At 33.5% G+C, this 20,549-nt stretch overlaps 3 protein-coding genes across 3 annotated transcripts; 1 reads left to right on the top strand and 2 right to left on the bottom strand.

The window, feature by feature from the left end:
- Positions 1 to 81: 81 nt before the first annotated feature.
- On the top strand, positions 82 to 11,695 carry LOC128159726 (formylglycine-generating enzyme-like). The gene is made up of 11 exons (XM_052822910.1): positions 82 to 803; positions 1,632 to 1,706; positions 2,188 to 2,270; positions 2,699 to 2,821; positions 2,975 to 3,089; positions 3,996 to 4,112; positions 5,254 to 5,313; positions 5,530 to 5,614; positions 8,299 to 8,380; positions 9,066 to 9,364; positions 10,043 to 11,695. The coding sequence occupies exons 1-11, from the start codon at positions 411 to 413 to the stop codon at positions 10,336 to 10,338; spliced, it is 1,728 nt and encodes a 575-aa protein (XP_052678870.1). The 5' UTR covers positions 82 to 410; the 3' UTR covers positions 10,339 to 11,695.
- LOC128159724 (uncharacterized) lies at positions 11,001 to 14,440 on the bottom strand. The gene is made up of 4 exons (XM_052822908.1): positions 14,249 to 14,440; positions 12,736 to 12,856; positions 12,479 to 12,639; positions 11,001 to 12,377 (listed from the first exon to the last, which is right to left on the bottom strand). Exons 1-4 carry the CDS (start codon positions 14,325 to 14,327, stop codon positions 12,190 to 12,192), a joined length of 549 nt encoding a protein of 182 aa, XP_052678868.1. The 5' UTR covers positions 14,328 to 14,440; the 3' UTR covers positions 11,001 to 12,189.
- Positions 14,441 to 15,772: 1,332 nt separating this feature from the next.
- On the bottom strand, positions 15,773 to 19,912 carry LOC128159923 (uncharacterized). The gene is made up of 4 exons (XM_052823150.1): positions 19,738 to 19,912; positions 19,020 to 19,089; positions 17,770 to 17,930; positions 15,773 to 16,981 (listed from the first exon to the last, which is right to left on the bottom strand). The coding sequence occupies exons 1-4, from the start codon at positions 19,805 to 19,807 to the stop codon at positions 16,764 to 16,766; spliced, it is 519 nt and encodes a 172-aa protein (XP_052679110.1). The 5' UTR covers positions 19,808 to 19,912; the 3' UTR covers positions 15,773 to 16,763.
- Positions 19,913 to 20,549: the final 637 nt, after the last annotated feature.

Raw genomic sequence — 20,549 nt, 5'->3', positions numbered from 1 at the left:
TCCTCGATAAAAACAACAATAGAAGGTGAAAACTATCCGATCGCTATTTTCAATGAACGAGCTAACTTTATTTTCCTTAAACAGAAAGTAGCATTTTTAAAGTTCACAAACTGAGGTGATGACGTCCTTAAAGTACATCCTTCGGCTTGACACGATAAATGCATTTTTTCGGTCGTATTGTTGAGATTCTAGAGGAGATAAGTAGTATCTGGAAAACCCTTAAAATCACACAGAGGAACCTGTGTAGAAGTTGTGTAAAGTTTTACGTGCCAAAATAACAAACAACTGATTGCAGATTCTTTGGAATCGTTCAACCATAACATCACCACGTCGTTAATACATTAATATTTCGTGGAGCTAATATTGTACATTCATCTTTTTTTTTCAATATATCGATCTACTCGACAGACATGGAAAAACTAGTGTGCGTGTTTCTACTTTCACTTTTCCTGTGCACCTCGTGTGAAACATGTGATGGGGATTCAAGTCAATGTGATGGCGATTCAAAAGAAGAAGGCTGTGGGTGTAAAGTTAACCGTGACTCTACTAAATACTCAAGCAATGAACATAATGAAAAGGCAGATGAACAACATGTAAACATTCCATCTGATATACCCCGAACAAATGAGATGTTGTTCATAGAACGGGGGACTTTTACTATGGGGACTGATGAACCAGTTTTTCCAGTAGACGGGGAAGGTCCAGCAAGGAAAGTCACAGTGTATGGATTCTATCTGGATAAACATGAAGTCAGTAACGCCGAGTTTCAAAGATTTGTAGCAGAAACAAAATATGTGACGGAGGTATAATTATGACACTGAGTGAACATGATATTTATATCTTATTTAATTAAGGTTCTTGTCCGAAAAAAAATACCTATAGATGATGCAGCTCTGATGTGTACATTAATGAAAAGTTGTAAGCAACCATGCATGTTTCTTATTCCCTGATTTTTTGAATGGGAATTTTATTTTATTCCGTAATTTTTTTATAACCTTGCATATACCTGGTACCTATCAATATTTTGACAGCATTCTACAAAATTCACCATGTTGTGATACATGTATCAAAAGTCTATTACAGCCAGGAAAAAAGTTTGTTTCTTTCGCAATGCAGTGATATATAATGCACTTTATAATAGACAAATCTTGCAGTTTATAGGCTTAAACAAACATCTTTATCTGTCAATGATCATAGAGTTATGCTTGATATACCTGGTACATCACAACATGCATGTACATGAATATAGTACATACCGGTATATTGCAATATGCATTACATCACACAGTATCAGACTGAATTTTTAATAGCATGCTAGGCTGGTTGATAAGGGCTAGTCGTGATATAAAGAGTTGTTTTTATACATGTACATATGTAGCATTGGCATTACTATTTAAAATTGATATAGGCTAGTGAGTACACACTATCTTATTCTTTAATAATCTTAATTGTTAATAAAATTTGTTTTATTCCTTTTAAACATGTTCAGTTATACTCAACTCAGATATATTGGATTATTGGTATATTTTTAAAAAGGAATCATCTAGTCTAAGATTTTGTATTTGTACCATAAATCAGTATTTGGTTGAAAGATAATAAGGGTGTATTTATTTTCTTTCTTTTTTTGGCAGGCAGAAAGTTTTGGAAATTCCTTTTGCTTGGAGAATTATGTCAGTGAAGAAGTTTTAAAAAATGTCACTCAATCGGTAAGTGAGCTGTTGAAATATCTGTTGATTTTATTTTTTGTCCAGACATTTTGTTTCTGCCAATAAGATACTGTACGCAAAGGATGATTTGGACCCAGTGTTAAAATTCTTATTCAAGCTGCAAAAATGTAGCCCTCTCCCATTTAAGGGGGGGGGGGGGGGGGGGGGGGGGGGGGGGTGGGGAGAGTTTTAATCTTTCTCCAGAAAATATCAGGTAAAAAAAATTGGAGAGGGCACATTATTGCAGCTCTTCTTAGTCACACTTGTTAATAGCTACTTCACTTCATTTTAATCAAATCTTCTCTGACTCAATTGCATGTATAAAGTGTAGAAAAAGTGGAGAAAACTCTAAAATTGATCACAAACAACGAGAGAGAGGATATAAAATTATCCTGTATGAAGAAATCATGCATACAGATGTATATATTTGTAATGACTGTAACTGACTTTTTAGAGCACTGTAGTATTTATATACTTGTAGGTAGCTGCTGCCCCCTGGTGGGTCCCAATAAACGGCGCTGACTGGAGGCACCCCAATGGACCAGATTCTTCCATCAAAGACATGTAAGTCTGCATCTTTGAAAACAACTAGATCTGGATGTTTCTCAAGACTGTATTAATCATGTCATAATACAACTTCCAATACATGTTATATAAGAGGGGCATATGAGATGAGACAGAGCAATAGCAATTACATTTAATTTGGAAAACATTTACCACTGGCTAGTACTGTATCACAACCATCCAACTACGGTACCTGTCACCTCGTTTTCCTTTTTGCACACAAATATTGATGACGTAAAAAAACACAGAAAATTCAAATTTTGTATTGACTTCAGACTGTAAATTTTTAGATAATCCTATGACATATTTAAGAAATTTTTATCTGATTCTTTGAATCTGCATGTATAAATGATAACATATAATAGCAATTATGTCATTTTGAGATGCATGTATCTAGTTTTTGATTAAACAAAATAAATGTATTCCAGAATGGATCACCCTGTTGTACATGTGTCATGGAATGATGCTGTCAAATACTGTGAGTGGGCGGGGAAACGACTGCCGACAGAAGCAGAGTTTGAGCGTGCTTGTAAAGGCAATCTCAAATCAAGGTCAGACAACTTCCCTCTTTATAAATACAAAAGAAAGAGGGAAATAATTATGTATTGTTTGTGTGGTGGAAGGGGGGGGGGGGTTAAAAATGATTGTTTTTTGCATTTTATTTTGATGTTGATATTTTTTTTAAATATTACCTCAACATGCAGACTTTTCCCATGGGGAAATAAGGAAGAACCTAAAGGGAAACATTGGATGAATATCTGGCATGGGAAATTTCCCTCTGAGAACACAGCAAACGATGGCTATCATACCACAGCCCCAGTGAGTGATTTATACAGTAAAACACGGTTATAGCAAACACGCTTATGATGAATTGAGGCTTACAGCCCGGTGACTTAATTACATGTTGTAAACTTGACGGATATAATAAACTAGGCTTATAACAAAGTAAAATTGCCCGTCCCAGGTACTTCGTTATAAGTCTTTTACTGTACTAGATTGTTAGATGAATACTTTGCACAATGTTATATCATATGTAAATTATCTCTTCAGTAGACTTTAATAATACATTCACAACAAAACGACACACACAAAGTGTGGATGCTCAAAGACAAACAGTGATTACAGTAAAGCACGCTTATAACGAAGTGCCATGGACTGACTATTTTGCTTCATTAAAAGCGTAATTCGTTATATCTGTCAAGTTTACAACATGAAATAATGTCAGGACGAATGGAAATCACTTTGCTGTAAGCATCAATTTATTAAAAGCGTGTTCGCTGTAACCGTGTTTTACTGTACATAGTTTATTGCTTAAAGCAAAATGAGCTGTATTTCAACATGAAAATTGCAGCTCATATTGCTTTAAAACAATCATTTATTGCTCATCAATCCATTGAATCTTAAACATCTCCTGGACTCAGATAAATTGACATGTGGTATAAAATAATTTCAGTATATATCACTCAAGACCTCAATTTGTATGTTAAAGGCTTGATACTTTAAGCAGAGTTATGGAAAATTTGAATTAATGTTAGAGTATGTGTATGTCATATATTTATTCATGTTGCAAAGATCATGAATCATCATTCATGAATTCCAATGCTGTGTGCTGCAAGCAATGAAATACATGAAAAAAAAATTAAAATTTAGGTTTAAAAATACTATAAAAATGCTTGACATTGTAGTTATGCTTGAAATTTTATGAAATCATATTTCAATTTACAGGTTACAGAATTTCCAGAACAAAATATATTTGGTGTTAAAAACATCATAGGAAATGTTTGGGAGTGGACACAAGATTGGTGGGAGACCAAGTTTACCCCCACCCCAAAGAAAAACCCTGTAAGTGCCACATATCATACATTTCTTAGTGACAATATACCGGTAGATAAAGCCATTAGTCAGTGGGCATTCTCAATACAAAGTACACCCTGTGTTTATTTTTACTTTTTGAACACTCAAACCACTGCAGTTGCCAATGAAAAAGTCCACATGATGCTAAGATAAAATATCATTGCTTAAAAAATTGTTTGTTCAGCAGATATTTGTTTTAAAAAAAAAGATAATGTTGCTTAGTCAAGATTAAGAAATTAAATTAAAAACCAGATTGAAAGCACTTAATTACAAAAAGTTGCAACAGACTTTCATTATGTGATATCATGCAACTGCAAAAGTGGCAGAAAGAAGAAATGCATGCACACCACAATCAAATTTGCTTGTACAGGGTGTTTCAATAAACATGTCCCAACTTTGGATGTCTATATCTTTGCACAAACATGACATATTATCTTTACAATAACTGCATCTGAAAGCGTTTGTTCCGGAAAAATGTATTACAGTGTAAATACAACATACTATGGTGTCATGATTAATTTTTGATGACATCATCAGAAGTCATGTATTCAGGTATTTGAAAATTGATGATAAAAATGATCGCTATATTGATATTGTAAAACTATACTTGGAGAATGGCAAATCGCCGACCCTAGTGAAAAAGGTTTTGAAAAAAGAAGGGCCCAGATGTGAAATATCTTTCAAGGAAACAGATTTTTCGTATTGTTACTAATACTCTTGTAAAAATGTTATCAGGAACGTCAGAGATAGAATGAGACTAGTGACCGAGAAACAAGGCGGAAATTTGGAACACGTCCTAAAATTAGGTTAAATCGAGTACAGTCTATAAGTTGACTTAGTTTTAAAATGCCTGTCTGAAAAATAAATGATTTAGCTTTATTTCAACTTTTCATTTGATAAAATTGTATGAATTTGCTCTAAACGTTTTTGCAAATTTTCAGTTCAAACATGAAGCATAACTTTTATTCTAAAACTGTAAAGTGGGGACATGTTTGCTGAAACACCCTGTATGTACATTATATTGATTCCTTGACATACATGTGATGTGTAAAATATAAGTTGCTCAGAGGTGAACATTTACAGTACAAGTATAATTTTGTTGATTTACGGTATATTATTGATATTACAGAAGGGACCACGTTTTGGAACAGACAAAGTAAAGAAAGGAGGCTCTTATATGTGCCATAAAGTAAGATAATGATATCATAATTAATATATGAACTATAGTAGACATGAATGTTGAGCATACTTTTATATCCACAGTTTTTTTTTATTTCAATTTTACCATCTCAGTAATCTGATAAATACCGGTAGTTAGTATATAAAATTAGAAACAGAATACATTTTACAGGATTTGTTTTGAGATGATTCTTTAAGCTATGAATTCCTATCCTTTTATTTCCAGAACTACTGCTATCGCTATAGATGTGACGCTAGGAGTCAGAATACACCGGACAGCTCGGCGGTCAATTTAGGCTTCCGTTGCGCAAGTGACACACTTCCGTCATATTTAAATGACATTAACCTGGTTCAAGAAGAAGTTTTATTAGATGAGGATAATATCGTCAAAGAAGAACTCTGACCCAAATACTGTTAATCAATTAAGTGCAATCATCAAATACACTGCCTCATAATGTATTTGTTTTTTAATTTTAATCATCATTTAGGTCGTAATAAAATCATAAAACCTAGTTTTCCATTGTTCTTTTTGATACCTTGTGTATTCAAGAGAAAACACAATATTATTCAACAAGAAGTTCATTTTTTAAAATGTTAAACATAATTGTTTCTACATGTATTTATGATAAGATAATTTCCCGTACTATTATAATACATGAAATTATAATAAAATGGAATATATTATTATGATATGATAATTACTTGTACTGTAATAATACATAGAATTATTATAAACAGAAATAATTGTTTCTGTTTATAATAATTCCATGTATTGATATTATAGTACAGGGAATTATGTTACCTGAAATATTTCCAACGTCAGACGCATAGTCCTTTTGATACTGACGGGGCTGAAATCTACACGATCCAGTTCTAACCAGTTTGTTGATCCCGTTGAAATTTTCACGTAAGAAAATTTCACAGACTGCTCGAAATAATCATGATGATGTCAGACTCAAATTCCAATACAAGCAAACTTGCTATTTCCTTGATCAAATTTCTTTATGTACATTTACAATTATTAATTAAGTTTCTTTATCTTCTCTTTATGATTACCTCAGTAATTTATCGAAAAAAAAAATGTTAATATACATGTAAAAAAAATAAATGCTACATGTATCTTGATAATTTCATGCGGGCTATTAAGGTAGCGATTATTGCAGATTAACGTGGGTATTGTACTTTCCTGCAATGCTATGATCTACTTTCATACCTGCATGAATCCCCAAAAAGCATTCTATTGTTTGAATATTGATATTTTTTCCGCATGCTGTGCAGCGCCTGTAATAGCATATATCTAGTACATTGTGCAATTTTCTTTTCTACACTTACCGTTCAATGACATTGGGTATATTCGGAGTAATTTTTCTGCTGATGCAAATTTTGGCGCTATATTTCACAAAGTGGTACAGTCAGTTTTTGTGAATTCATTATAAATGCTTTTTTGAATTAATGTCTGAATATCAAATTGATTTTTGCGATAGATATTCGGTATTAAACTTTTTTAAAAAGCAAAAACAGCACTTTTCTTTGATATTTAAGTCTGATTTTATCATTCATCCACCTGACTGCGTTAAACACATAAAAGTATGGGAATTTTTCTAACTAAATGTAATTTTATATTTGGATTTATAATTATCTAATTATTGAATTTTTATGTTATTGAAATTTAAGTACATTTGATTTATTTGAATATGTACATATATATTTTTTAATTCATTCATTTACACATCGTCGGAACCCACGGGTTTTCTTTCCGTTACACTGCTTTCAACCCGTGGGTTCCGACGATGTCATTTACATTACTTGAGAAATTCAACTTTACGCGCGTTTAAGTGCTGATCAGACCTCTACGCTTTTTAAAAATGGGTCTAATTATTGGCTAAGACTAAATGCCCCACCATGTTTAAATGTCCAAATCCATTTGCCATTTTCAGCCTGACTGATGGTCTTTAACATAAACAAATACTTCCAAACATAGAGACAAGCGGTTCAAATATCCTACATGTAAATGCTAGTGTAACATCGTTGCTCGGTTCTTCATTTTGGGACAAGAGGTAAAATATGCAACTTTTTCTAGATTTTTGATATGTAATGCCTTTAAGAATGTCAAAAAAATAGTTAATTGTGGTATATATTGATATCAAGGACATGGAAATTACTATTCACCACTAACTAAGTGTGTACATGTAGGTTCCTGTTTAACAAGCAAGTGTAGACTGTACACTTTATGTATTACATGTACAAGAGCATGTACAATGTTTGAATGCGTAGTTGCTTAAAGATCATGATTATTCTGTTTTAATTTCGATCAGAGAACCAGTTCCCTTTTTGTAAAACACAACACGTACAGTAATGAATTATCTTTATTTGTCAAAGAACTTTTACCATCGAAATAAGATTATCCTATGGCATTGGATAATAATTAGGGGGATGTTAGACTAATATGCATACATGTATATAAAATTAAAGTGTTTATAACAGATGAACCAAATTGTGTTTAGGAACTGCATGTATTTGTTTAAAAAATTTATCATCAAAAACTGCTCAGTATTTTCAAGTGTATTATATATTTGAATATCAAAAAATAAACGAAAACTTATGCCGGGTAATATGAAGAACTTGACAGTTGATATGGATTGGACTCATCAACATTGGCCTAACGTGTAGTTACTGTATACATCCGGGCTATTAGTATATTCTCGACTTTTCATTGATTACATGTCACAGTGTTATTGAGGTCGTCACAATGTATACATGTAATTCAAAATATGTGATTGGACGAGGATGAATGATTAATGATTACGTGATCATTTCAGCCATCAGCAGGAACCATGACGTCATTTCAAACCATTTTCCTGATACTCTTAGTTGAGATTGGTAAGTTCATAGACATATAACGATATATGTCTATGGTAAGTTCTGTAACTTCTGAGCATTTCATTTCACAAGTCTTCCAGTACAGAGAAGCTTGATTTCAATTTTATCTTTACAGTGAGTTTTTCGGGGGTTGCAGCGAGAAGATATTCCCGATCTGCTCGGTACAGGTCTTACTACTCTGGCTCAAGCACAGAGGAGTGAGTATCCTTAAATATTATTAGGCTGGAGCTCATGTCATTTTCTGACTATTGTTGAACAATTAAACAGGCAATGTGTCTACATGTGTTAGATCCGTCCTAACATTTAAGACGTGATTTTTTCCGCCATAGAATATTGATTCGTAAAATAAAAATCTAGAAATTATTGTTTTAAATTAATATTTTCCGATGTAAGGTATTTAAAGCAATATGAGCTGTATTTTTTAGAATTTTATTTTGCTGCAAAAATCTGCTAGTATGAGAAGTCTGCATGTAACTTAAACTTTTATGATAAATAAGATTTAAGAAAATGGTTGATTTTTGTCCGAGGAAAGATTTCTATTCTAAGGAATATATAGCAGATCAATTTTTGTACAGGACGACAATAATTCAACTTTGCTCCAATTAAGGCTTCTAAACGGCCTTTTCCACAAAAATATGGCTAACAGAGAGTTAAAAACCATGATATTTTTTGTCAACCTAGTAGAAAATAACATTTTTGTTAAAAAAATTTCAACATGAAAATTGCAGCTCATATTGCTTCAATCAGAGTTCTCCGGCAAGTTAGAATTAATGGTCTTAAAATAACCATGACCACCTACCTATAGCCCTTTTTTTTTAATGGAATCAACAATTAACATGAAGAGAAAAAACATGATTTATAAAATGGTTTAATTTTTTTTAGGGACAATACAGAGGCGATCATTGTTGTTTGCTCAATTTTGGGGTTTTTCGCTATAGTCACCATTGTGTTGCTTCTACGCACCAAATATTGCCCCTTTTGGTCCCCAAAGGAAGCTATTTCAGACTGTACCAGCGACTGGAAATGCTGCAGAACCGAGGAGAAAAACGAAAGAAAAATGCACGTCTCCGCGGTCTCCCCAACTGTACAACTCAAAGAAAAGGAAAAACGAAAGTCAAATTGGGCGCCAATCAAAAGGCACATGTCGGACTTAAAAATAGTCATGCAAACCCCTAAACCAGGTACATGTATGATTATATTATTAAAATACAATAACAAGATTTGTGTATACTTTTCTGGGGTTTAAGCTCTTCTGAACCTCATTTTAAGGGTACAGTGACTTTATTTCACTTTTTATATTATTTATAGTTCATTTTACAATATTGTTATCTTTAATGCTTTGTGGCCCAGGATAATAAAGAAGGTTAGTTGATGAGATCTTAGGATATGATGTTCAAGATAGTAGGTTTCATTTAATGTATCTTGCAATATATAAGAGTATTACTATACTTTAAGAAAGTTCATATTTAAACATTTGAAAAATAGAATGATACAAGAAATATTTTTCTAGGTGAGCAATATGGTCAATGGGCCTCTTTTTATTTTTGAAAGCCTCATGAACGAATACAATTTGTATTTATCATGTTCGTTTTAGTGATGCATCGTATGTAAATTAAACCTAAATCGATAAAAAAGGAAGATTTTTTTTCTTTTTAAATGTCTGAACTACTGCATCTTCGTTAGACATTGGTTTTCGGTCCACTCCGCTCCCCAGGTACCATAAATGTGGAGCGGAGTGGACCGAAAACCTTGGCTAGTGTAGATGGAACTACTGTTAAGAGACTTGAATTTGAGTACATTAAGGCACAATCTATCATATGACGTGTATCTATCATCATCATTTTTCTCTGCTATTGTAGTTCTTTTAAAGAGGGAGTCAAAGGAATTAGAAAAGAACATTTCTCTATATGAATCGAACCCGATGCATTACCGCAATTTCATGGAACCGCCGCCTGCGTATGAATACCTTGACCCACCGCCTGAAACCAAGAAGCAAGACGATTCAGATTTTCTTCAGAATCGCCAAAGAATCAGTAGAATCAGTAGGACGATATCAGCATTACGTATAGAGAAGGTCAGAGAAGAGGCGAAGAACTCACAGGAAAAATTCGCCCCAAACGGTCGGCGGTTGAAGCGCGTCCACTCAGCACTATAAACAAGATTGCAACACCAACTAGAGACACTAACTTGAATTTGAGACTTTAACTAAACGGTTGCAAATCCCATTAGTAGTTATGCAGATTATTGCATTTATAAATCCATGTTATTAATATTGTACATCTGCTCATAGCTTTTATGCAAAGAACACAGTCATTTATTTTAGGAATTTCCAAGCCTGACAACAAAATAAAACACACGGGTACTTACATAAGATATGCAATTACGTGCTTGCTTCTTTTTATTAAAAAAGTGAGAAAAATGGGCATATTAAATGAACTTACTGAGTTGATTTTGAAGAATTATTTTGCATACTTAAGTGTATGAATCAAAGTGACATTTGATTGTTGATCGTGATTGCCGATTTACTGTCTGTTTTAATAATTGTTGCATAATCGATTCATATGCTTGTACATAATTAAAGTTTAAAATGTGAAGTTAATAATATTAGAAATCCATACTAGTATGCAACTTATGCATATTCTTTAATGTCGAATAATAACTTCAATTTTTTCAGTTCTAACCCCCAACCCCTCCCCGCTCTCAAATTACTTCGCCGTCCAATGAATTTAAAGAATACTTACTTAAATTACTGATGTTCTATTCACTGTAAATCTTGTTCAATATCGTATACATAAAACAACGTAGAATAAACAAAAATTAAAATCTTCATTGCATTTATTAAAGATCATTCACTTATTTGTTCATATACATGCAACATATTTGGCCAAATACATGAAAGAACATAAATACATGTATAATATTGGAGAGTTATTGCAATGTTAAACACATTGCAACAGTGTGCAGGTAGACATGGGTAGCAGGCGTTGTTTACAACAACAACCAATAAATAGCACAAAAATGATGATAGCACAATACTGGACGGAGAGCTGGACGATGTCGATTCAAACTTTCTCATGTTTCAATCTAGAGACTGAGACGTTCGAGATCTGAACAAGTAAACAACATAATATATTTGGTATATTTCTTCCTTCAAATTGTCCGAGATCTGAACAAGTAAACAACATCTATTTGGTATTTCTTCCTTCAAATTGGTGCCGAGACCAGGATTTTATTAAAGTGTAAAAAATAAACGGAAAAAATGGTTTAATATAAACCATCATTATTCGTGGGTTACAATGTCTATAACAAAACCTTCAAAATTAGCTCGGTATAATTTTTTTTCTAATCACCCGTACTTTCCTTATCATGCATTAATATTGTAAAAATTATAACGTACAATTTTTCAACCCTTCCCGTGTATATTCTTAATTAGATTATGAATTATCATGAAAGTTTGAAATCACGGGTATCGAAGCAAGTGCATCGATGGGTGAAAAAAAGAAGTAAGAATATAGATATAAAAAAAAATTAATTCCTTCAACACTTTTTAAAATATGTTGAAAGTTCTACATTGTAGCAGTGTTCACCAGTCTTGTTTATAGACATCAAATCAAAACAAATATAATCACTTTCTGTTTAATCTGAGTAACATTGTGTGGTTGGTTTTCAAACAGAAAAATAGCTGGACAACAGATAAATATATAACTCTATATACAGTATCTCTATACATGCACGTGTAATGCATGAAAAGTTCTAAGATTAGAGAAAAAGTAAATGTTATATATTCCACCATCATATATAATTTATATCAGTACAGTATCATAGGATACCACCATAAACGTAAATGATAATCCATATATACTTATACTATTCACACATCAAATAAAGTTAATTTTTAAAAAAAATGCATTATGCTTTAACAATATATAATGCTGTTCAAGGAAAGCTGAACAATCTGACTCCAAAACCAGCCGGGGTCAGAGGTCAAAAAAGAGTCACTTTGAAACTACCGGGGGACATAGCCCGGGGGGTAAGCTGGGTCTGACGGTGGGGGGTACGCGGGTTGGTACTGGAACGCCCCTGGGGGTCCGCTTCCGTATGCGGGCGGTGGTGGTGCATAGGGATTGTAGCCACCGGACTGTGCGAAGTACTCCGGGCCCTTCCGGTCGTGGAACTCCTGTCTCTTTTGAATGACTGTAATATACATGTATAATATAATTATTTTGTATTAATTGCGTTGAGAGAGAGAGAGAGAGAAAGAGAGAGAGAGAGAGAATAAGAAGTATGCTATTTACCTGAACTGGGTGTGTTAAGTGTGACTTTCACAGCTGGTGGTTTTATGCTTGGGGTAGATGATCGACTCATGTACTTCTGTCTTATGATAAGTATCACAACAACTATAACAATGACTGCCACAATTCCGCCCACCACCGCCCCCGCAATAACTCCACTCGAACTGAAATTTTTTTTTTCATAAGAGATATTGGTACCTTCACAAATTTGAAAATCATTGAATCGCATACGATATAAAACTAGTTTAAAAATCACATACCTGGAACTTCCGCCGGTACTGTAGCCATAGTAACTATAGTAATAATAGCGGGAATAGTAGTAAGTTCTGTAGGAGCGGTAATATCTGGATCCGCCTCTCCGGTATGCGTCAACGTTGTCCGCTGCAACGATATGAACAATATATTTTTAAGCCTTTATTTTTTTCTTTTTGTTTCTATACCAGTAATTGGTATGGGGTTTTTTTATTGGATTTGGAAAAAAAATTAAGTTCCATATATCTTTTATCCAGGCTTGAAATGGGAGATTCTGGTTTTCGTTATTTCGTTTTAGCGATCATTGCAAAAAAAAGCTAAATAACCCACTAACGCGGGTTATATATTTTCTCTGTATATCCTGCATGAATCACCAAAGAAAGCATTTTATTGTTTAAATGAAATGTTTCAGAATGATGGGTATATTCTAGAATTATATAATACTATTTCATTGCGCAACACACGGCAACACTGCATGCGGGATTTGCGCAATTTTGTTTGCTTAGTGCGATCGCAAGCTGATCAAGGTTATTCTTACTGCCCTATGCTGAACAATGTACTTATCATTGAATATGAAATGTTGCAATCAACGAATTAAATCGCTTATAACAATGCACAATGGACATACTAAAGAGAAGAAGAAAGTGGTTATATTACAATATTGCAAAATTTACACCGCATGAAGTGTAACATTTCGTCTATAAAACAGTAAATAAAGATTTGAATTAAAACATTTATACAAATTTTGAAGTGATAGAGGGGGCAGAAATAGTATGTGGTAGTTATGGTTCATGTACAATATTAGGAATCCGGAAAAATGTATTCCTTGGCTGCAGTCGGTGCAAAGTATTTCAAGGATTTGTTATACCTGCAATTCATTTATGCAAAGTTAAATATTAATGTTAAATGACTGAGAGATATGAATACAACAGAATACCACAAGGATTTAATGTATAAAAATGCACATGATCTTCACATTAAAATCACGTAAAGTTAATTAATCATCGTGGTTGCACATGTCATTATTCACGCGAGGGACAATTTTATGTGATTGCTTCAACAATTTGCTGCAATATTTGACATTGTATATACCGATATATTTATAATATAAATGTGCTATAATATATAAGGCCAAACTGTTAAAAACAGTCGTTTACAGTTTTTTGCATCAAGAAATCAGAAGAAATTTACAATCTTACGAGGTGAAGTTTACAGTTCAATGAACAATCATGGTCGGATAATCCACTGAAAACGCGCACTGGGATATGATCTCCTAATGCAATTAAATCGATCAATAGGATATCAGAGTTATTCATAGAGAAAGACTTTGCTTTGCTTTTATCTTATGTGCTTCTTTCTGTTAACCATAGGCTACCTGATTTCTTTCTTTAAATTTTCATTTGTGCGTAACTACCAGCATTTTTCAAGAACGAATGAATAAATAGAAGGCATATATATACAGTACATGGAATGCACCATTCCGATATATTTTGTTTATTAGAAAATGCAATAAAGTCCTACCTGAGAATAAAACCAGGGCTACGATTACCGATAGAAGTACAACAAAAATGCTGACGAGGCCTCGCGCCAGATTACCCATCGTTCCGGCTACAGACAGACAGACAGACACACAGAATCCAGCCCGTCACTCAGTGAGTTGTGTTGTCGATACCAGCATTGCTATGCATTGAAAACCATTGCGAAACCGTCGTCTATTGTTCACTTTTAAATCCCTCATACACGGTTTCGCTGTGACGTCGATTTGGTATATAGGTGGCTTGTTTTTTTCGATACGTCAGAATTAACTGACCCAAATATTGGATTTAAACAAATGTATGTAGACCGCAAGGGCTAAAGAACACGAACCCGATTAAAGGCAGGGATCAACGGTTTTATATCCATGGAAAACTTCAGAGTTTGAATGGTCAAAAAAAAGATTCTATTATTTGAATTTTTATTCATGAATATTAAAATACATATTGCAATTAAAATGTAGAACATTATACATAATATTGAGTTTAAAAATTTATCTTTTTTAAAGATACATGTATGTTATTAATCATGGGTGCCATGAACCAGTGCATCATTTATAATATAAGACATTGTCTGATGAACTTCAAGTTGCCTTAATCGATTACTAGGAAATGGACTGTATAATTCAAATTCTGCAAAATAAATGGGTTTTTTTAATTTATTCCTTTAAATCTATATTCTTTATCTTTATTACGTGTATGTCTAAAAGTGTCGATCGCCATTTCTATATCTAAAAACTCCTCCGTCATGTGTCTGAATAAACTCTTTTTTATCAATCAATCCTACCGTCTTTCAATTAGTTTTATAAATAAGAAAGTTCTGCTTTTCATAAAATAGGAATGTAGATCCTTTAAAAGGGTAATTGTGTCCTCTTTTCGAAACCTTGCTATGTTTATAACATTTTAGCACCGGAGTTTTAAAGGTACTCGAAGTTCTTTGGGATTACGTGACAAAGTCAGCTGATTAGTATCAGGTACGACTGCTGATGAATTAGCTTGGATTCAATTTAATTTGGTGAAGTTTCAAGCTTATTTCATACGTGGACAAAAACACGGGAAGGTCAAGATAGAGACCAAACTGGATCGAGGTCAAGGGTTTCTACAAAGAACCACGTTTCAAAATTTTGTTTTATAGATCATGTAATTATTTGCAAAATTGATATGTAAGCTACACTTGTACTTTCAAATAGAGCTAGCTCTATTTTAACAATTGACGTTAAGTATGATATATCCATTATTTAAGATAAATTAATGCTTGACATTTACTTCTACTAAAACAGGTAACTTTTCGTGGTTTTTTCCTCTATTGTTGTTCTAAAATTGAACAACTCTTCACAGTGTTCGTTAACGACTTCTTTCTTATCTAGATTTGATTTACAAGTATCGCAAAAACTATTTAAGAATTCAATTATGATATAATGGCTATGTTTATATGGGGTTAAATCCCACGAGGAGAGACATAACATTGCATGGTTTTAAACTGTACAGAAAAAAATTGTTTTTGAGACTTGCATCAGTCTTTGGTAGCCTTTATTCACGACATCTCATTGATGTCAAATCCATCGAAGACGAAGATCTCCAAGTCATATACATGCATCATGAATAAAAGTAAATCAAAACAATTGTACATATAAATGAATTCATTAAAACGGAACAAAATGGTAGAGAATATAACAAGTGGTTTTTGGGGACACTTATTGGATCAACGGTAAAAAGAAACAATTGAAAGAGAACGATGTTTCTTGACAGTGTTATAGATACAGCATGGGATACCTACAAATTATGAAAAACTTCCAAAAATCTTGTACATAACGATGTTTTGCACATTCAAACTGCAACATGCTAGAGCAATGTCAAAAAGTAAGGCCATTCCAAGTTTTTTCTATGTTTAGCGTCCACCCAAAAGTGAAAAAATATTTTTCTATCAGGAAAACAAGTACAAATCAACAGAAAAACCAATTCAACTACTTTTTCGTATATTAATGAGTTTTATCATCATTATTTTAGTGTTTTCTTTATACTGTAGCACATTAAAATCTTACTCTTTCGTAGATATGGTAAAACAAAGCAATTCTAAATTCCAAGTATATTTTTTTGGTAAAAGATGAAGAGTACACTGGTACATTTTTTTTAACAATATATGTGTGTCTTTTAAATGTTCATTTTAAAAATCAATCCTTCCGCGGACAATAAATATAGAAAAGCTATTGCAAAAGGTCAATGTATCGGCTGCCGAAAACTCAAGTTGCTTTCACAATTTTGACCCCACTCATAATTTTTCAAAAGTATTATAACTCAAATTTACACAAACTGAAAATATCATAACGGCGGCTTTAATTTTATTTTAACAGTCTTTCATCCATTTTGATATCTCAAGATGCCCCATACCAGCAAAATAGGGCGATCTCTTGAAAAGAGGACACGACTATTGGCGTAGGTATTAAATGCGTCTATGATAAATGAAATCAACACAGTAGTTGTCTGAATGTCCAATAAGCTATCGTCTAGTAAGCCGGCGGTAAAAAGTCGTCGTCCTCGACGTCATGGAAACCGATGCCGTGGTTATGACCGGCAGATGTAGAGACGGTCGCTGAGACAGTAGGGGGTGGGTGATTGAAGTTGTGGGAGTCGTAGGACGGCGGGGCAAAGTCCGGCATAGACGGCGGGGGTGGGGGCATATTAAACATGCCGTACATCGGCATGCTCTCTGGCGGCATATGATCTGCAAGAGTAATGTTTACATGTTAACCAAGAAGGCACAATGTATATTTATTTCGAAGAACTGGATGAAAACAAAGGTACAGCAAAATTTGAATATAACGAGACCGTATGTAGCAAAATTCGAGCTAAAACTAATTATAAGTGAGCTCGATGGTCGTGGCCATTCTTTAGACTTTATTGATCTCCTTTGAAAGGAGAGCTCCATAATATAAAAATATAGGGAAATATATACCAAAACTTAAAAGGTAAACTTTTTGGACTTTTTCTTCATTAAATAATAGTTTATAGCTAACGACATCAAATTTAAGGAAGATCTGATGGTTAATATTGACCACCCAGCCACCTCAATATTGATGACCCGGCAAAATTCTAATATTGACCTATGGAAAATTATTGAACACAGGTATAACTAATGTCCGACTGTTATAAGTAATTTTGAAACGTAAGAAAGGTTTAACCGTTTTTCTTTGTAAGTGACAGGCAGTTATACTAATCACTAAAGATATTAATTTTTGCTTTATAACAAATTCGTTTTGAGATTTCGTTAATGATTTTGCTCTATACGTATACTACATGTACAATACATTACGGCTAAAACGAAGTCCTTTGAAATTAGTTATAGTAAGCTAATTTTGCTAAGCCCATTGATAATAGCTCGAAAACTAAGTATCATGTTTTCTGTCAAAGAAATAATTCGAAATGACTCAAAAAGTCAAAATTGTAAATGAAACAATTAAACACAAAAGAAAAAATGACGGAATTCAAGAAGAAAAAAAAACCATTACTGACCTCGTCTGCTGGCCTCAGACACCTGCACTCGGGTAGGACGTGCTGCTCGGGGCTGCTTCTTCTTCTTGTTACACTTGGTGGCACAGCAGACTATGATGCCGATGAGGACGGCCAGACCGATCACTGCTCCTATCACAATGCCTGCTATCTCACCGGACTGTCTGCAGGAAGCAAGTCAATTTAATATATGTTACATGTACAGTGTATTAAGTTACATATACAAAGTATAAAGTTAGATGAATGTATAGTATGTAAAGTTACATGTTCGGAGTGTACGGTTACTTGTACAGTGTTTAAAGTTACATGTACAGTGTATAAAGTTACATATACAGTGTATAAAGTTACATGTACAGTTTATAAAGTTACATGTACAGTGCATTGAATTACATGTATGTACAATGTATAAAGTTGCATGATCAGTGTGTACAGTTAATTTGTACTGTGTTTAAAAATACATGTACAGTTACTTGTACAATATAATGTATATAGTAATATCTACAGGGTATATGTATATTGTATAAAGTATCGAGATCAATAGGATCAACTATGATTTATGATGGAGTAGCAGTTGCACCTCTTTATTCCTAACTTATTTGCAGTTGGGCTATACGTCTGCATACAAATTTCATATACATTTTGCCTAAAAGGTGTTTCAGGTAGCTTTCACTTGATAATGCCTTACTTGAATTTTCGAAAAAAAAATAATGCTTATATTTAAAAATAACAATTTCACATAGACTAACAATATATATATTTGATTAAAATGCTCCTTCAAACCAATTTTACAGGAAAATTTCAAAGGAAAAATACTTATGAGAGCTTAAATTGTGCGAATTTCACATTTACAGTTGGAACCTATACAGAGGACCTAATTTTCTTTGAAATATTACATGATTTTTTTAAAGAACTAAATTTAATCATCCTTGTATATAGAACCTTTTTAACAAGACCTTGGACTTTCGGTTGGACGTAGCTATCTATTTCTTGCGTCAAAACAAGTTAAAAATGACGCGGTTTCAAGCGAAATATGCACCGATCGCGTAGTCTTAGCTCAAAACCCAGACAAATCTTGTTGATTTCAAAGAGCCGTGGCTGAGTGGCCATCAATGAAATTGACAGGCCTACGTCACATTGCTGTTTGACACAACTACCCAAAGTCCAAGCTCTTGTTAAAATGGTTCTATCTCCTTCAGAGGTACTGCACTCAAAATCAATCATTATGGTGAAACGTTTTGACTTATAGTACTTACCCCGCCCCATACGTGTACTGGCACAGGTAGGCCCCTGTAGATGATGTGTAGCAGTACTTGCAGCTGCAATCTAAAATAATCAGGGAGACTAATTAGTACTTCAAGAGAGACATGACGTAGGGCTTTCTTGTATACGAATTTACCTTTTAATGTTGGATTGAAATTTTGTATTTTAAAAAGCAGAGGATGTAAATGTTTTGTAAACATTGTTAAATCTGTCTGTAGTACTTTGTATTTATCATTCAGTGGCTTTGTATAGATCTTCTGTAGTTATAAATTGCATGGTTCAAAGTCAGTTTTACCGTTCTGAGTGTCAAAGAAGTATTGAAACAATTGGCAAAATCTAAAGGGGTAAAGTTACGTAACCTAGAGTTTATACATGAGGCGAGAACACACAACAAATGACTACAAAACTAGACAATTTGAATAAAAATGACAATTATTTATGATTAAACGTTAACAGTAGTAAACACAATCTACTTCTCAGCCAAGTTCATGCATGAATCGATACGTGTTGTTAACTACGCCAAAAAAAAATCACGTTTTTAATTTTTTTTCATGTAATTGTCAACAGAAATACCGACACTTTTTTTGCGTATCAAAGAAGTGAACGTGTGAAGATAAATTATACGCATAATAATACATGTATATATCTATTATCAGAGATTTCGGCAATATCATTGATTTGTTGACAATTTGTCCTTTGTTCTAAGTTTACCTGAAATAAGCGTGAAGAATACTGTCCACCTAAAACTCCATTTCACTTTTTCATATAGAGGGTCCATCATATCTTATGATACATAAAAATATTTTTTTTTCGCGATTTCTTAATCTCCGGGGTTTAACATCGTGACAAAATGACCGTCTCTGTGCCAATAATTTGGGGTTTAATTAGGACAATGAGAATGGAACAATATAAATTGTTCTGAGGTGGATTGAATAAACTTGACAGAATCCTAAGGAACAAAGCCACGCTTCATTTGACACATTGCAAAAAATCTTAATACCGATACTATCTATCACGCCTTTGAAGGTTTGGGTCGCAAGTGCCTTTATTTTATTTTTACCTAAGCATTTGCTGTGGCCATATGAAGAACTATAAATATCTCTTAGACTTGGTGATATTTTTCCTTCACTTGGCATACCATATAAATTACTTCCATTAGAGCTCTATACCCGTATAACATCTACTTAAAAACTATGGAGGCGAGAAGAGTGGGGTGAAAGTTTATAATAAAGAACCATTCTGGTATGCGCAAACTGCTGTGTATTAGTATGTAGATGTTCAAATTAGTTGGTCGGAATTTCTTATAAACCGCTTCTTTAATCTAGTTCCGAGTTATTAAAAGTTATTTTAACTCATTCAAGGCGTGTGCGGATCTAAAGATGTCAGAAGAATCGTTGGGGTTCAGTTACTCACCCCTCCTGAAAATTAAAATGAGCATAATTTCATGATCACATGAAAATTAAAATAGGTATCGGACCCCCTGGAAACATAAGTAACATTCGGAACACCCCCCCCCGCCCCCC

This window comes from Crassostrea angulata, chromosome 8, assembly GCF_025612915.1.
Source record: "Crassostrea angulata isolate pt1a10 chromosome 8, ASM2561291v2, whole genome shotgun sequence".
NCBI lineage: Eukaryota > Metazoa > Mollusca > Bivalvia > Ostreida > Ostreidae > Magallana > Magallana angulata.
Note: the sequence above shows the minus strand (reverse complement) of the source record. Positions and strands in the feature narration are given on the sequence as shown.

Excerpts from the sequence above, each read along its gene's own strand:
- LOC128159923 (XM_052823150.1), bottom strand. The coding sequence starts at position 19,807 with ATGATGGACCCTCTATATGAAAAAGTGAAATGGAGTTTTAGGTGGACA. Across the intron at positions 19,090-19,737 it reads ATTCTTCACGCTTATTTCAG|ATTGCAGCTGCAAGTACTGC; the intron begins GTAAACTTAGAA and ends TGATTATTTTAG. Across the intron at positions 16,982-17,769 it reads GTCTGAGGCCAGCAGACGAG|ATCATATGCCGCCAGAGAGC; the intron begins GTCAGTAATGGT and ends TTACTCTTGCAG.
- LOC128159726 (XM_052822910.1), top strand. The coding sequence starts at position 411 with ATGGAAAAACTAGTGTGCGTGTTTCTACTTTCACTTTTCCTGTGCACC. Across the intron at positions 5,314-5,529 it reads GCTCTTATATGTGCCATAAA|AACTACTGCTATCGCTATAG; the intron begins GTAAGATAATGA and ends TTTTATTTCCAG. Across the intron at positions 8,381-9,065 it reads TCTGGCTCAAGCACAGAGGA|GGACAATACAGAGGCGATCA; the intron begins GTGAGTATCCTT and ends AATTTTTTTTAG.
- LOC128159724 (XM_052822908.1), bottom strand. The coding sequence starts at position 14,327 with ATGGGTAATCTGGCGCGAGGCCTCGTCAGCATTTTTGTTGTACTTCTA. Across the intron at positions 12,640-12,735 it reads AGTACCGGCGGAAGTTCCAG|TTCGAGTGGAGTTATTGCGG; the intron begins GTATGTGATTTT and ends AAAAAATTTCAG. Across the intron at positions 12,378-12,478 it reads ACTTAACACACCCAGTTCAG|TCATTCAAAAGAGACAGGAG; the intron begins GTAAATAGCATA and ends TGTATATTACAG.